General features: G+C 53.8%; 1 protein-coding gene across 6 annotated transcripts in view; it reads left to right on the top strand.

Moving 5' to 3' along the window:
• Window positions 1-15281, top strand: part of KATNIP (katanin interacting protein) — a 165253-nt gene that overhangs the window by 49923 nt on the left and 100049 nt on the right. For 4 of the 6 annotated variants that reach the window (XR_009247561.1, XR_009247562.1, XR_009247563.1 and 1 more), the window contains 3 exons: window positions 2557-2633; window positions 8401-8570; window positions 9835-9932. Coding sequence is in view for 1 of the 6 variants with exons in the window: in XM_058680531.1 (XP_058536514.1) it covers window positions 2572-2633; window positions 8401-8570; window positions 9835-9932 (330 nt within the window). In the remaining 5 variants the exon portion in view is untranslated. The remainder of the gene's footprint in view (window positions 1-2556; window positions 2634-8400; window positions 8571-9834; window positions 9933-15281) is intronic. The other 2 variants (XR_009247564.1, XR_009247565.1) reach the window with 1 other exon arrangement.

Below are 15281 nucleotides of genomic sequence, written 5' to 3' on the forward strand. Positions count from 1 at the left end.
TTGGTCAGATTAGCTGGTGAAACTCGGAGTTCAGAGACATCATGACGGGGGAGAAGCTGAGGGCACCGCACTGTGTTAAGAGTGAGTGATGGTTTGGACAAGGACTTGGCTCCTCAGACTTAGGCAGACATTTAAACCCCAGGGTCTTAAGTTTGTCTGTCAGTGGATTCAGAGTTGATAGAGTGGGATGGAAGCTTGATGCAGTGATGGTGCCTCAAGAAGGGATTGGATTGGATTCAGTTGCTGGGGCGGAGCCCATGGCCCAGTCACGATGGCTGCTGGGAGAGGCCCAGAGTCGGTAGGTGTGTCCTTGCTTCCTGGACCGCCATGAGATCCTCAGTGCCCACCTGCCGGTCTCCCCAGATGTCTGAGCCATGGGAGCTTCCCCACCTTGGGCTGTGGGACCTCCAAAAAGTAGGCTTCTTTTACCCTAAGAAGCTACTCCAGGGTATTTGTTCCAGTAGTAAAAAAGCTAGCTAGTACAAAAGTATAGAGAAGAAGAAATCAATGAGAACAAGTGGAGCTGTCAGAGGAGGAAGCAAGAAGATGGAAACTACCCGGGACCTGCTAGGAAACAGAAAGGAGGGCTGAGCTGTCAGCCCTGACTGCAGAGTAACCTCGGGGTACCCCGTCTACAGGGCCCTGTTTCCCTGTGATGAGGCGGAGAAGGGCAGATAGGGAGAGACGGACAGCGTTGTTCATCCTCGTCGTGAAAGGGTGGCCAGAGCAGGCGCAGGCAGCACGTCACCTGGAGAGGGCGGCTGGCTCAGGGCTGCAGACACCCAGTGGGTGACCAGCAGCTCCCCCTGGCCTGGAGTAATGGGCAAGGGTGATGAAAAGGACCCGGCATATATAGGTAAAGCGATCCTGCCTCACCCATGGGTCACGTTCTAGTAGATTCTGAGAACCGTGAGGAGGGATTAATTTTTTTTCCACCTCTCTGTCTGCCAATGATATTCATTAGAATTGCCACATAAATTGCATTTGTGTTAACAAATGTCCAACTTGCCAGTTAAATCTTCATCTCTTTAGTTTGTAGTGGTAACTTGGCGACCTGTATCACGTTGATATTGTATCTTTAATCTTGGCCACAAGTCATTTAAGAAATAGATAATGAATTATGATGCATTGTTGGGAGCAGGATCCCATTTTGTTGAAAAGGATCTACCTGTGATTGTGTGTAGCAGGATAGCTTTGTGTTTTATGAACAGAGGAAAACATTTGGATGAGTGGCCAGCATGTCATAGTAGAACTTTCTTGTTATGTGCCTTTGTCCCTCTAAATACCCATAATTGATTATATATTAATGATCCCTCCATAAAACTGTAATAGATCGTAATTGGGTTATGTCCGGCAGCCAGCTCTTGCTGTCTTTTGTAAAACCTTTCACTGTGAGTGACACTCAGCTGAATCCTACCAGGCAAGCACCGAGTTGTCCAGACAAGTCCGCAAGTGTAGGGTGGGCCCCAGGGGCTCAACTTACATCATTAGGAGTCTGTCTCCCTCCTTCTCTTGGATCTGCTGTCTGTTTGTTTATGAAATGCAGAGAGAGAGAGATAGATTATCTATTCACTGGGCCAGGCTGAAGTGGATAGCCGGGGATGCCAGGAATTCAGTCCCTATCTCCCACGTGGGTAGCAGGGACCCAGCCACATGCACTGTCCCCCGCTCTCTCTCGGGGGATGCATTAGCAGGAAGCCGAGACAGGACATGAGCCCAAGCACTGTGATAATGGAATGTGGGTGTTCCAAGGGTGCTTGAGTCTCAGTACCTGATACCTCCCTGCCCATGCTGTCGTCGTCGTCGTCTTTTTTTTTTTTTATCACCTTTGTTCTTGGGTAGTTCCAGACCTGCGTTTCTCTCCCAAGCTCAGCACCTCTTCATCCCAGGGCTGACCCGCGTCTTGATGGCTAGGGCAGCACTGTATTGATGGGCAGGGTCAAGGCCATGAGGCTCAGGAGATCCAAGGCATGGCAGGAAGCCAGTCAACAGCAGGAAGTTCTAGATATTTCCCCAAAGGACACCTTGAGCCCTGTGGCCAGCAGAGGAGGCCCAGGACCACAAACCTCCCCTCCAGGAGCCTGTTTGCCTTTGGCGTCCTGTGTTCCTGTAAGGACTCCATGGTTTATATGTAAACACACAAACAGCGAATGAGAATCCCCCTTTGCAACAGCTTGTTTGGGTCCCATTGGGTCATGGCCATCTCTGAATAATAAGGGGTGAAAGAGCTGAAGCCCCAGTCTTGGCCACGCCTTGATTTTTCTGGAGACACAGGAAGAACAAACAGTAGCAAGGCCTGGGACTCGACTTTTCCTCCTCTCTGAAGATGATGAAAGTTGTGTACCTGTGAGACCCACTGGGCGCTCCAGCGGTCTCAGGAGAGGCTCTGGGTTGCCAGGGTGACACACCCAGGGAGCTCGGGCCTCTGTCAGGGTCAGCCTCCGCCTCCCAGCCTCCTACATCCGCTGCCGCTGCCAGCGTGGTGTGTGGTGCCCTGGCTTCCAGCAAGTGCTCTCCTGCATTCCGATGTCACACGGCTCCATTTCTTCCTTCCAGGGTTACTCTAAGGACATGGTGACAGACTTTGATGAGAAGCATGATGAGTATTTAATCCTACTTCAGCAGAGAAACCGGTAAGATGAAGAAGGTGCCCGTCGGCAACCCTTCTTAATAGTAGTCAAAGAGAAATGTTTAGATTCATTAACGGCATGCGGGCTCTGCTTCACAGGGGAATGGGCTGCAAGCCACTCTGCCCCTCCACTGCCTCCCTTCAGAGGCGTAGAACGCCGTATGCCACCCCAGTTCCTAGTCCCCCACTCACTGATTAAATTGCGGCCCTTGATTGAGCCGTAGCAAAACCGCGGGACGTGTAAGTACCGCCTCTTGCCTCTCCGCTTCTGTTCCCGGAGAAGGTAAGATTGTCATGAAAAGGAATTTGGCAGGGCCCGCACCGTCGTCACCTGAATAGCCCAGTCTGGGATCTCACAGGCAATGACAGTCTCTGAAATCTGAGCCTGTAATCACGCTGTGTTGTGCTGTAAAGGCGTGCGCACTGTCGTTTGAGGAGGAAGGTGGGTATCATTAGCATGCATGCCCGTTTCTAGCTTTGAGGTGCTGGTTCTTGAAAAAGGCTGCCGCAGGTGCAGGGCAAGGTGATCCCTGAATTCACAGCATCCAGGCGCCATGAACTTGTTTCCTTGGCAGGACCAAGAGACAGACAGACAGACAGACAGGCCATTGGCGTCTGTCCCCAGGCCTGGAAATATGCTATCAAGATGGTTTTGCAAATGCAGATGCCAGGAGGGGCCAGGTGATGAGCAAAGCCCGGTTGTTTGGCTCAGGTCAGCTGTTGGTGGGAACACAGGCCCCCCCACCAGGTCCAGATCCTCTGAGTTTGCCAGACAAACTGCAAATCTTGACTTCTGCTGAGAAGCCTCTGGACTTTGTCAGATGTTAGAAATGAATTCCAATGAAAGCGCAAAACAAACAGAAGAACACAGCAGGCCCAAAAGGCAGAGCTCCAGGAGGGAGCTAGCTCCTCTGGGCCTCTGAGCTGCGTATCTGGACTTTAGGAAAGCAGGGAGGGGCGTCCTGCATTGGGATGGAGGTGCGCTGGTGTTTGCCGGCAGCGGCCCTGGCAGCCCATGGTGTGGGACAAGCTTTCTGGCGTTCGGTAATCCCATGCATCGCAGTGTAGCTGCTCTACCCAATTCCACCAACAGTCCCAATGGTCTGTGACATCCAGATGTACCGCATTGAGGTGGCATGAAGGGGACCGGCCTGAGGCACCTGGTGCTGTCTTCCTGTGCCCAGTGGCTCTGCACTTGTCTCCCCACCCCCACCCCATTCCCAGGGCCCACTCAAACGAGAAGAGCGGAAGGTTCATGAAGATGAGCCCCACGTGCAGTGTTGTCATGATTGATGTCACAGAGCAGGAGGTTTTTATTCCACGCCGGCAGGCTGGGTGGAGCCACCGAACGCCTGGGGTGATGACTTTAATCAAGTGCATGTGATACATCGACAGAGACAGTGTGTCGTCATTCCCTCTGAGCAGACAGCTCCCCTGCAGGGGCGATCGGTAGGTGTGCCTCTGTGCGGGGACCAGCCAGGAGCCTGGTGAAGATCCCCAGAGACCCAGCTGGAGCACGGAGGCAATTAAACATAAATCAAGTTGGGGAGGTGGGGAGATGAGGAATATCCTGTTCACAAGCAGGAACTGTCTTCTTTTTCTTTCTTTTTTTTTTTAAAGATTTATTTATGTGTTTTAAAAAGCAAAATTACGGAGTGAGAGAGAAACAGAGCAGGAAGGTGGATCGGAAGCAGAGCTGCCAGAGCGTTAGCTGGCATGCCTATGGGGTGCCGGCAATTCCGGCAGCAGCTGAACGTGCTGTGCCACGGTGCCTTCTGACTGAGAGCCGACTCAACAGCAGGAGATTAGGCGATAAAGCTGGAAAGTAACCGCATCACATGGGGAGCTGTGAGGGACGGGGCCTGGCGGTGGTGCTCACTGGTTATTAGCCATGGGCCCAGCACCAGAACCTGGCATGGCATTTTGTCTCCACATTTTGTCACGTCGGACCCTACTTGATTTTTTTTTAATGTTTTTAATTTGAGTGACAGATTTACAGACAGAGGAGATAGATAAAGAATCTTCCATATGCTGCAATGGCCAGAAGTGAGCCAGTCCAAAGCCAGGAGCTTCTTCCTGGCTTCACGCTGCTCACATGGGTGCAGGGAACGAAGGACTTGGGGCATTGCCCACTGCTTTCCCGGGCTGTAAGCGGGGAGATGGATGGGAAATTGAACAGCCAGGACTCAAAGCGATGCTCAAATGGGATGCCGGTGCTGTAGGCAGAAGATTAGCCAGCTGAACCCCTGCACTGGCCCTTTACATCTTATTTTTATGTTGTCAGAAATAAGAGGACAGAGTCCTGCCTCAGCCACTAATGACCCTCAGGACACTTGGGAGGAATAAGCTGCAGTTGACTTGGAAATGTCTAGAATCAGGCAGAAAACCAGTTTCTGAGCTACACCGTGGACACTGAGTGGATAGTAAATCCAGGCTGTGCAGTCCCAGAAGGGGGTGTACCATCTTCCTAACAGTGTTCTTCCTAACAGTGTGGACACCCATCAGATGTGGGGTGATGTTATTCTTGGGTTCATTCAGCTGTTTTTCATTCTCTGGTGGCCCATGAAAGGGGGCGTCCTCCCCCACCACTGCAACCATGTCAGGTCCCCATCACATGCTCTTATGACACAGGAAACTCCCAAGTCAGCTGCCTCCACTCCCCCATTTGTACAGAAGCACTCTCTGTCCAGGTGGCCCCAAGGTCAATGCAGGGTTCAAGTGGAAGTGACGGTTGTGATGAGCATCAGAGACCTGGTAGCCCTGAGCCTTGGACACTCATCCGTGTCACCTGCTACTGGTTCCAGAAGCAAGCCTCGAGGGTGTCCCATCCTCTTCTGTCACCCTCAGCAGGCACCTGGGCTGGAAGGGACCAATGCCTGTGGCCCTGGGTGCTCAGATGGTTGTGGGGACCAGGGCATCAGCAGCAAGCATATAGATCAATCCACCATAGAAAAGCAGTTATGCAGGTGCCAGGGGAAACAGAGGAGTGGGTGGCAGGGCAGCAGGTGGGTTGGGCCCCCTGCAGAGAGGGCAGGGGCTGTGGCTGATTTATCTGAGTCCCCCCCCTCCTTGGAGGACAGCTTCTTATGCAAAGCAGGCCATCAATTAAAATAGAAAACATTTTTCTTTGATGCCACCTGAATGCTACTGATGCGCTCAGCCGCCAGCGAAGGAGTTCCTTTAGCAATTCCTTTCACAGTCTGAATAATTATCTCCTAATTTATCAGTTTCATAAATCCACATTTTCATAAATCATCCTGCTTAAGGAGAGGCACACAGTTTCCCAGGCAAGGGTACGGCATAACCATTAGCACGGTGTCAGGAGCCAGGGTTGAGGCGGGAGAAGCGGGCTGTCTGCTTGGGTGAGCAGAGTCTGTCACTCCGTCATGGCGCTCCCAAGGGCCCTGGGCTCCTCTCCCTCTCCCTCTCCATGGAGATGCCAATGCCCTTCGTGTCTCCTGGTTCTTGGCTCCTGGGAGCGAACACAGCAGCCCGTCGCCATGTTTGGAAAATTGCCTCTTGGTTACCTGTGTTTTCCTGTTGTTGCCCAACACTCAGGCCTTTCCCTGGCTTCCAAAGCTGGCAGGAGATAAGCAGACTCTAATAAATGCTCCTGCCACGATTGTGGACAAGATGGATGGACCAGTGGCAGAAGAAATGCTTGGAAGTAACAAAGCGTTCACTAACGGTGCCCCACGGCCACGCTTCCACACACACACACTTCACACCGTCTCTCCCGGGCCACAGGTGCTCTTCTCCCAACTTGGCGCTGACCGTCTTGGACCACCTTCATTTCCTGTCCTTTCACCCTGCTGCCCTCCCACGCTGAATGGGCCAAGCCATCCTCCTGTTTGTCCTCAGAGTTCTCATAATTATAGTCATGCAACATTTATTGACATTTTGGCCAACGGTGGACCGCCTGTACTACAGTGGTCCCTAATGATGGTATAGCTGCCTTAGTAAGTGTGCCCCACAGTATTTACACAACACACTTGTCCAATGATCATTTCTAAGAATGTGTCCCCCGTTGTTAAGTGACACACGACTGTGCATTACTGTGTAACATCCCAGTCTTCACTTCCTTGGTGTTAAACATTTGGGTTATTTGCAGGGTATTGTTATGATTGAACGCTAATCATTTTTCAAATATATATATATATATATATATATATATATATATATATATATATATTTGTATATACATACATACATATGTACATATGTGTGTGTATTTGAAAAGGAAAGTACAGAGAGAGAGAAAGCAAAATCTTCCCTGTACTGGGTCATTCCCCAAATGGCTGGAACAGCTAGATCTGGGTGTTCCATCTTGGTGCTCCCATGTGGGTGGCAGGGGTTCGTAGGGCTTGACCCATCATCTGCTGCTTCTTAGGCACATTAGCAGAGAGGTAGGTCGGAAGCAGAGCAGCCGGGACTCAAACCAGTATTCTGAGATGGGACTCAGGTGTCCCCAGCAGTGGCTTAACCTGCTATGTGGCAACACCCACTCCCTACCATCTTCTTGGCCAGAGTTTATGTTCAAGAACAAATTGGCAGAAGGTGCGAATGGGCAGACACCGAGCATGGGGCGTTTGGGTATTTTTGTGTCATTTCTGGGATGAGTCTATACGCTTCCGACAAGGTCTCATTCATCCGTTTCAGCATCATCTCACTTGTTTTAGAGGCTGTACCTGTTGTGGTGATGCGCTGGTGCTCAGGTGCCTAACATGGCCCTGGCTTTGCTACTGTGTGACATCAGGCAACTTACCTCACCTCTCTGTGCCTCGGTTAACTTACCTCTAACGTGGGGATAATGAGACAGTAACACCGTGGGGCAGCTGTGAATAGTCATGGCCCCAAGGACTCCAGATTTCCTCTCCCCAGGTTTCCTGCTTGGACGAACTTACCCCATAGTCGAGGCTGGCCTTGCTTGGTGGTCACTCACAGGGAGTGGACGTGAGACACTTGTTCCCAGCTGATGTAGACTGAGGTAGTAGTCTTGCTTCCCCCGGTTCAGCTCTCCTAGTACAGACAAATGGTCGTATGTGCTGTGTGTTTCACCGTGGCAGCTGCTTGCTGGGGACTCTGCTGTTTCAGCCTGCCCCTGGCCAGAGTGCCCACGTGCTGCCCCGTGTTCCTGAGCACGACAAGGTTGTGATCGGATGGAGAAAGCCATGCGTGGTGCAGGCACAGGTCATAGTGCTCTCGGCTGTGAGGTCCGTGTGAATGACCTGACAGAGTCACAAGGTCACGTATGATTGGTGGAGGAAAATGGAACCAGAGACCTGCAGGGAGCAGACCCTGGGTCCTCCCTCCCCAGGAGTAGTGGTTCCAATTTGGCTAACTGAGCAATCACTGCGACAAGCAAGTGTAAGGAGACTCAGTCTTATGTGAGAATGGACTTTGGCACAGAGTACCTGCCTTTAAGGGATTACTGTCAGAAATATTTTCTCCCACCCCTTTTTAAGATTTTTTTTTTTATTGTAATTGGAAAGACAGATTTATAGTGAGGAGGAGAGAGAAAGATCTTCCATCTGTTGGTTCACTCCCTAAGTGGTTGCAACAGCCGGAGCTGAGCCAATCCAATGCCAGGAGCTTCTCCTGGATCTCCCAAGGCTCTGGTCTCCCCTGTGCATCGTGGGCCGGGCCCACACCACCTGCCTCTGAGTAAAGACAGCCCACCATCACTGGGGTAACCTGTTCCCCCTGGCTTGGGGGGGTGACAGTGGCCCAGACCCTGTGGAACAATGGACAAACGATGGCCTCTGTTACAGGATCCTGAAGCATTTGAGAGCCAAGGACCCGATGCAGCTGCGGCTGGAGCACTTGGAGCAGGGCTTCTCCGTCTACGTCAACGGGGCCAACTCTGAGCAGAAGGCGTCCCCGCGGAAGGCCATGCACCCCGACTCTTCCAGAAATGCCTCACACACTGAGGGGATACTCGGTGAGCGCCTCCTTGCCCAGGCCTGAGCATCAGCTGGGGGCTGCAAAGCTCAGCCCCTGGCGGTGAACCTGTGCCCAGAAGTGCACACATGCACTGCACTCGTGACTAGAGAGGCAGAGTTATAGATAGTGAAGGAGAAAAAGAAAGAGAGAGAGAGAGAGCTCCACCACCCCTGGGTTAATTCCCCAAATGATCGCAGTGGCTGGAATTGGACCAATCCAAAGCCAGGAACCAGGAGTTTCTTCCAGGTCTCCCACACGGGTGTAGGGTCCCAAGTTTTTGGGCCATACTCCACAGCTTTTCCAAGCCACAAGCAGAGCTGGGTGGGAAGTGGAGCAGCCAGGACACAACTCAGCACCCATGTGGGATGCTGGAGCTTGGAACTGGAGGACTAGGTAGTTGAACCATCACGCCATCCCTGCCAGGATCCTTGAAGCCTGATCCTCTTTGAGATGCTAGTATGCCACTGAGGTACAAAAAGAGGGTTTGGCTCAAGGCAGAGCTGGATTTGAGTAGACCCCATCCTGCCACCTGCTAGCTTTGACATCTCCAACAATCAGCTCCTCCCTGACCCTCCGTTTCCTCTCCCTGGAAAATTGGAGTAAGTATGCCCACATTGCAGGCTGACCTGAAAAGCCCAAAGCGAGTGGCACTCGAGGGCCTTGATTGGCATTATGTTAATATTCTGCCTCCACCCATGGTAAGATCCCAGGCCAGCAGGGGCTAAGAGGAGAAAGTGGTGTGCTTACCTGTTCCCCCAGGAGAGCCACTGCAGTGCAACACAGTTCAGCAGGACACCCCCTCACCCCAGGGGCATCCAGGAAACCCCACCCAGGTTCCAGGGAGGGACAGGAGAGCAGGATTCACTGTACTGAGCGTGCTGCAAAAAGTCATCCACACACCAGTTCCGTCGGTCGTCTCCCCTCTTTAGTACAAATGGTGACCTTTCGTATAAACAGTTCTTTCCCTTGCTTCTACAGCCCAGAGTCTGGGCTTTGCGGATATAAAGATCTGCGCTCCGCATGTCATCCTGCAGCGTGGATGTGCTGTGGCTTTACTCCCCCCATTCCCCGGGCAGCTGGACAGCTTAGCTTGTTTTTCTAACGTCCTGCTTTGCTGCTGCAGATAGCGCTGCAGAGCGCATTCTCCCGTACAAGACTTGGGCCCCCGCTAACATGCATCTTAGATGTCAGTTACGAAACAAACCCACGGGCGGGAGCTCACTCGCCAGCGCCTCACCATGTCCTCCCCGCCTCTGCTGCAGACTACCCGCGAAGAACCCTACTCCGCGAAGCCGAAGACGCCTCTCGACGCGCTTCCCAGACGGCCCCCAGCAAGGTGCAGCGGCGCGGATGGCACCAGGTCTGGAAACCCAGGGCAGAGCCAAGCCTTACAGCCCTGTCCCCCCTCCACTGGCCCAGACTTTAAAATAAAGGAGCTGGGTGGTTCCTGGACCAAAAACTGTCAGAGTGTCACAGATCTGGGGGGCGGGGGTTGGCTGAATACGGTGGTGGAAGGTCCACTGTGTGCGAGCAGCCAGACCTCTTGCTGCTGTGTGGTCCTCCCTCTGGAAAGATTCTCCCCAGCCCCACTTGGGAGTGTGGCAAGGTCAGGCCCAGCTCCCCCTGGAGGATGTATTCGTGCAGCTGATTTTTATGGTGCTCCTACTGTATACTCTTTAGATGCCAAGAGACACAGGGAGTCGGGGGTGGGAGGACAATGCCCCTATCCCAGAGGACCCAGATGCTGGTTTGAGTTACTCCTGCTGGCTGCTCAGGTCAGCCCACCATAGGGACCAAGGCGCGAGCTGAGCTCACGTACCCCATAGGACTTGTCACCTCGGGCCTCCCACAGGGGCCTTCAGAGTACATCCCAATATCTTCCTTTCCTAGGGAGCTGAGGAGTCAGGTGCTCTGAGAAGACCAGTGAGCCTTTCAACGTTGCAGCTAGGACGCGGCAAGGTCAAGACTCCAACCCATATCTTTGGCTTCGAGTCCCTTGCTCTGGCCCACATGGTCCTTGGTTCCATACCTTGCTGTCATTCATCCTGTATCTGTTCCCAGGGTGGTCTCAGCCTTGGCCACACTGGGTTTGAATCCCCCTGGGGAGATTTGAAAAGGCAGATGCCCGAGGCTCCGCCACCAGAGACCTGACTGGGTGAAAGGCCAGGTTTGATTGTGGTTATAAAGCTTGTGTTCAGCAGGATCAGGGACTGCATTCTGCACCAGACCCAAGGTATGGGTCAGCGTGAAGGCCATGTCCTGCTCTCTGCACCTGCCTTTGCGATCACCCTGAAGATCAGGAAGCATCTCACTGTGCTGCTGAGGAGGCGAGTGCAGGTGCCTGGCTGTGATTGGAACCCTGAGCTGGAACCCGAGGGCCTGGTTACTTGGCCCCTCACCCTGCTTCTCCTGGGGCCTGCTGGAGTGTGTACCTCCAGCCAGGGAGGCCATCCCCGCCTTATCTCGGTGCAGACAGCCCTGAGGTCTGCTTCTGTCCCCAGCCATGAATGTTAATTTCTCATTAATGAGGCCTTTTCTCCACCCTCTTCTCACTCCCAACAGTTCCGAGTGCCTCTTATTATCAGGAGCCATATTTGTGTCTTGAGCTGTGACTTTGTGGCTAGCCGCAGATGCGGTGCCATTTAAAAGACTTGGCCTTGGTTTAATTAACATCCTTCCCTGCTCCCCCCCTCTGGCCCCTCATGCTCTCCTTGAGGGTCCTCACTTCCCTGAGCCTAATCATGCCTACTTTCCTGGCTTCCTGGTGCTGCAAGGGCTGTAATTGTCCTCATGCACTCCAGCCATCAGGGGTCAGTCAGGGCCTACCCACAGAGACCACTCAGGCTATTTTAAGTCAACAGGGAAGCTAGGTACTGGCATAATCTTTGGGCCAATGCGACAAGTGGGTTCTAAGCTGGACCTACAGGAAAAGTGCCCAGGAAGGGTACTCAGCTGCTTTAGCACTTAGCTGCCAGGAGTGCTTCCACTGTGAGGAGTTGCCCAGAGCTGCTGCCCAGGAACTAGCAAGCCACAGACTTTGGCCTCAAGTTACCTCTGGGCCCATTAGCACTGCCCTAGGAAGAAAGATCCTTGGCCAACTATTGTAGCACCAGGCGCAGGACTAGCTTGTGCCCAGCACCTGCCTGCTCCTGCCTCTACTTCCTCTTTCCCTGCCATGGGAACCACCTGATTAGCTAAGCCTGAATCACCCCAGGAGCCTAAGGGAATCTGACAGACACAGCACTTGGCTCTCTGGTCTCTGCCACTGAGCCAGGAACCCCGGGTAGAGGTAGAGTGAGGGTGCTTGGTGCCCTCCCTATTATGGGCTGTCGTGCCCATATGCAATGCTGGCATCTCACGCAGCAGCTTTACCCACTACTCTGCAATCCTGGCCCCAGAAGGTTTTGCGTAGAAAAACTACGTGGAATCCTTGGGAAAATGGGAAGTTCCGGCTGCTGTGCTGGGCTGTCCCCCTACCATTAGACAGCCACCAGCAGGAACGTAATAGCTGCCCCCTGCAGGCAGGGCACGAAGCCTCCTCTTGGCCACAGGCCCCACTGTTTCCTTAGCACCCTACCACTGAGACCAGAGGTAGCTACTGTGTATTCTCATTTGTGGGTCACTGCCTGGCCACTTCCTGGTTTCCATTTCTTTTCTGACTCATAGGGACATTTAGATTTGAGGCCATTGGACAATGGGACAGAGAGCCGAGTGTCCTGCAGCAGGTAGCACAGCATCTCTGAGCTACGTGCCTGCTGACCAGCTGTGCACCCTGTTGTCGGTAAAACAGCTTCTCTTGGCTTTGGTTCCATCATCAAGAAGCCCTCCCATGGCTGCTGGGGAAGATTGTATGAAGCCCTCCCACAGCTGCTGGGGGTGCAGGTGGGGGAGTCACAGGGCGTCCATCGATGGGGCTGCTTACCGCAGCAGGTGTCAGACACATCAGAGAAATGGTTCCGAACAGCCTGGCTTCAAAGCCGTGGATCTACGCCCTAGTGGTCGGGTGATCTTGGGCAAGTTGTCTCACCTTGCTCCTTTTAAAGCGGAGTTGGTAACATCACCGGTTGTAGCATAGTTCCTTTAGTGCCAGGCCTGGCCATGGTTCTTAAATCAGCACAAGGGTGGACTGGGCTCCTCACGGCAGCAGATCCCTTGGTTCCGTGCCCATACTAAGTTTGGGACCCTCTATGGGTGCTGAGGTCCCAGCAGGCAGGGAGGTTGACCAGGTGCTGTTCCTCTGGCTCTCATGCTTACAGAGAGGAGAGAGGAGGCCAAGGGCAAGCACATTGATAAATGAGGTGAGAAAGTCCAAGTGACAGAGAACAAAAAGCAGCACGCTGCAGCCAGCAGCTGCCTCCTACGGGGCACCCAGCCGGGTAGAGACCCCATGTCAGCCCAAGGCAGCCCCGGGAAGCTGCAGGACAGTGTGTCCTGGGTGGAAAGCACAGTGGGCAATGGGCAGGGGGAAGGAGCTCAGGGAAGACGGGGACATGGCCAATACGTGGCAGCAGAGAGGTGAGGGTGGCTTTGACACCCTAGGTAGGCAGGGTCATATCCCACGAGGCCTGGAAAGAAACACAAGGGGTCTGGATTTTAATCCCGATGTAGGGACACCCAGGGAGGGTTCTATGAGGAGCCATGTCTGCATGTGTGCTTGTGGGTAGTTCACATCTGCCGTGTGCAGGAAAGACTGCTTAGAGAGGCCCGTGGCTCCAGGAGGGCCCTGGGAGCCTGATGCAGCTCTCTTCTTGCCAACCCCATGCCATTCCCCCCCGCCCGCCTCCAGCTTCTGTTCTCTGTCCCCCGGCAACAGCGCCCACCTGGCCCCTTGCACCTGTGCCACACTGGTTTTCCTTGATCTCATTATAGGGTTGTTGACACTTTCCAAGACAAAGATCATCAGACACCACTCCCCTTCCCTGACCCTGTCAGTATTTGGTCCTTGGGTGGGGGCCTGACTACTAGCTTCGTAACCTGCATTTGAGGCTCACTCCTGTGGCTGCAGGAGAGGTGGGGCCAGGTCATGGGAAGCAGAGCATGGCAGCCAGTGAGCCGTGGAGCAGGTTCTGTGGGTCCCAGAGCCTCTCAGGGAGGAGACGAGAGCTGGGCTAAGGAACCGACTGGAGCTGCCATCGTCAGGGCCAAGGGCCTGGGCTGTGGGGTGGGGCCCCGAGCAGTGAGCAGGGGGATGCATGATTCTGACTGGTTCCTTGGTCCTGACCTTGTTAGTGGGCTCCACCACTCTCGAGGGCAGCTGAGGGCTGGTGGCGGGGGACATTTAGGTGGCAGGGCCCTCGCATCTGATGACAGTCTCAGAAGCCACTGTATCAAGAGAAGGACCGTAGCCTCCTCCCAGCACAGGGGCTTCTTCCTCATCTGAACCTGTGCACCTGGAGGCCACTCTGCCCCTTCCTGGTGGGCACAGCCGTGTTGGCCAGGGACACGGCGGTCCCGAGGCACGGTGCGTGCCTGGAGCTTCAGCTGTGCTTGCAGCCAGCGCTGCTGCCCACTGCCACCCCGTCTGGTCCTCTTCTTTCTCTGCCTGGCTGTCTTGCAGGCTTTTCTCAGCATCTTCCCAGAACTCTTTCAAGCCACACATCCCATGTTCTCTGACCACACCATGCCCAGTACCCTAGCCTCTTCCAGTACTGTTGGTTTCCCTTCTGAGTGTCTGACACAGCTCTCAGAAAGCACCCTGGGGCCGAGGGGTAGGGCGGGGCTGTTCCAGCAGGCAGCTAGCCATTGGGGTTCCTGGGACCCAGAATCATTCAAACACCTGCAGCTCTAATACCCATCCCAAACACTCCGATTCTGGGGGTCTGGGAGGCTAATGGCGGCGGCCATGCAGGCTTCCGGATGGCCACTTTGGCCGTGGAATCGGCTGGTGGTGATAAATGGGCTCTTCCTCCTGCTGTCCTCCTCCCTCCCACCCTCCACCCCTTCCAGGCCTCGGATCTTTCTGCTGCTACCAGTGGATTAAGATTTATGGCTTCCTCAGCCTTGTAATACTTGGGTGGACAGCGGCCTAATCAACACAGCCGTCGTCTACCAAAATGCTGTCAGGTTTGATGAACGTCATCGGCTCCCAGCATTAAATTGGTAGTGAAGGGATTGGCCTTCCAGCAATTTACTGTGGGGTGGGCTTTCCTTAAAGGTCTCAAAAGCAAGTTCATTGCCATGATAAAAGCAGAGACTCCACTCTCCCCCCCGCCCCCACCCTTGCCACCTTCCCCTCCTCTGCCATATCCCGTTTCCTGTTGTGACCGAGGTGGCCGAAGCACCCCCTGGGAAGCTGGCCAGTGAACATGGGAAGCCGTGGGGGCCTTTCCTACAGCAAGGAGAACAAATTTAACAGCCCGGAAAGCACCAGGCTTTCCCGTGACCTTGCACAATGCAGGCTGTCAAAGCATCAAGTGCCAATACTTGGAGGCCTTCAGACACATCCGGGAAGATCCAGCAAGGCACACTCCCCACCCCAGGCCCCGCCTTCGTCCTCTAGAGGGCGCCATTGATACAGCGCACAACCTGCAGAACCCTCAGGGCGGGCCCCCATCCTTGCCGTGTGTGTTTGTGTGTGTGTGTGTGTGTGTGTGTGTAAGTGGGTGCACGTGTGTACTTGACAATAAGCTTAGAGGGATGTTAGATATGTGCAAATAACCCTGAGCATGAACTGGGCCCAGTGTGGACTGGGGCCCACCCAAGCTCGCCT

This window comes from Ochotona princeps, chromosome 24 (genome assembly GCF_030435755.1).
Source record: "Ochotona princeps isolate mOchPri1 chromosome 24, mOchPri1.hap1, whole genome shotgun sequence".
Lineage (NCBI taxonomy): Eukaryota > Metazoa > Chordata > Mammalia > Lagomorpha > Ochotonidae > Ochotona > Ochotona princeps.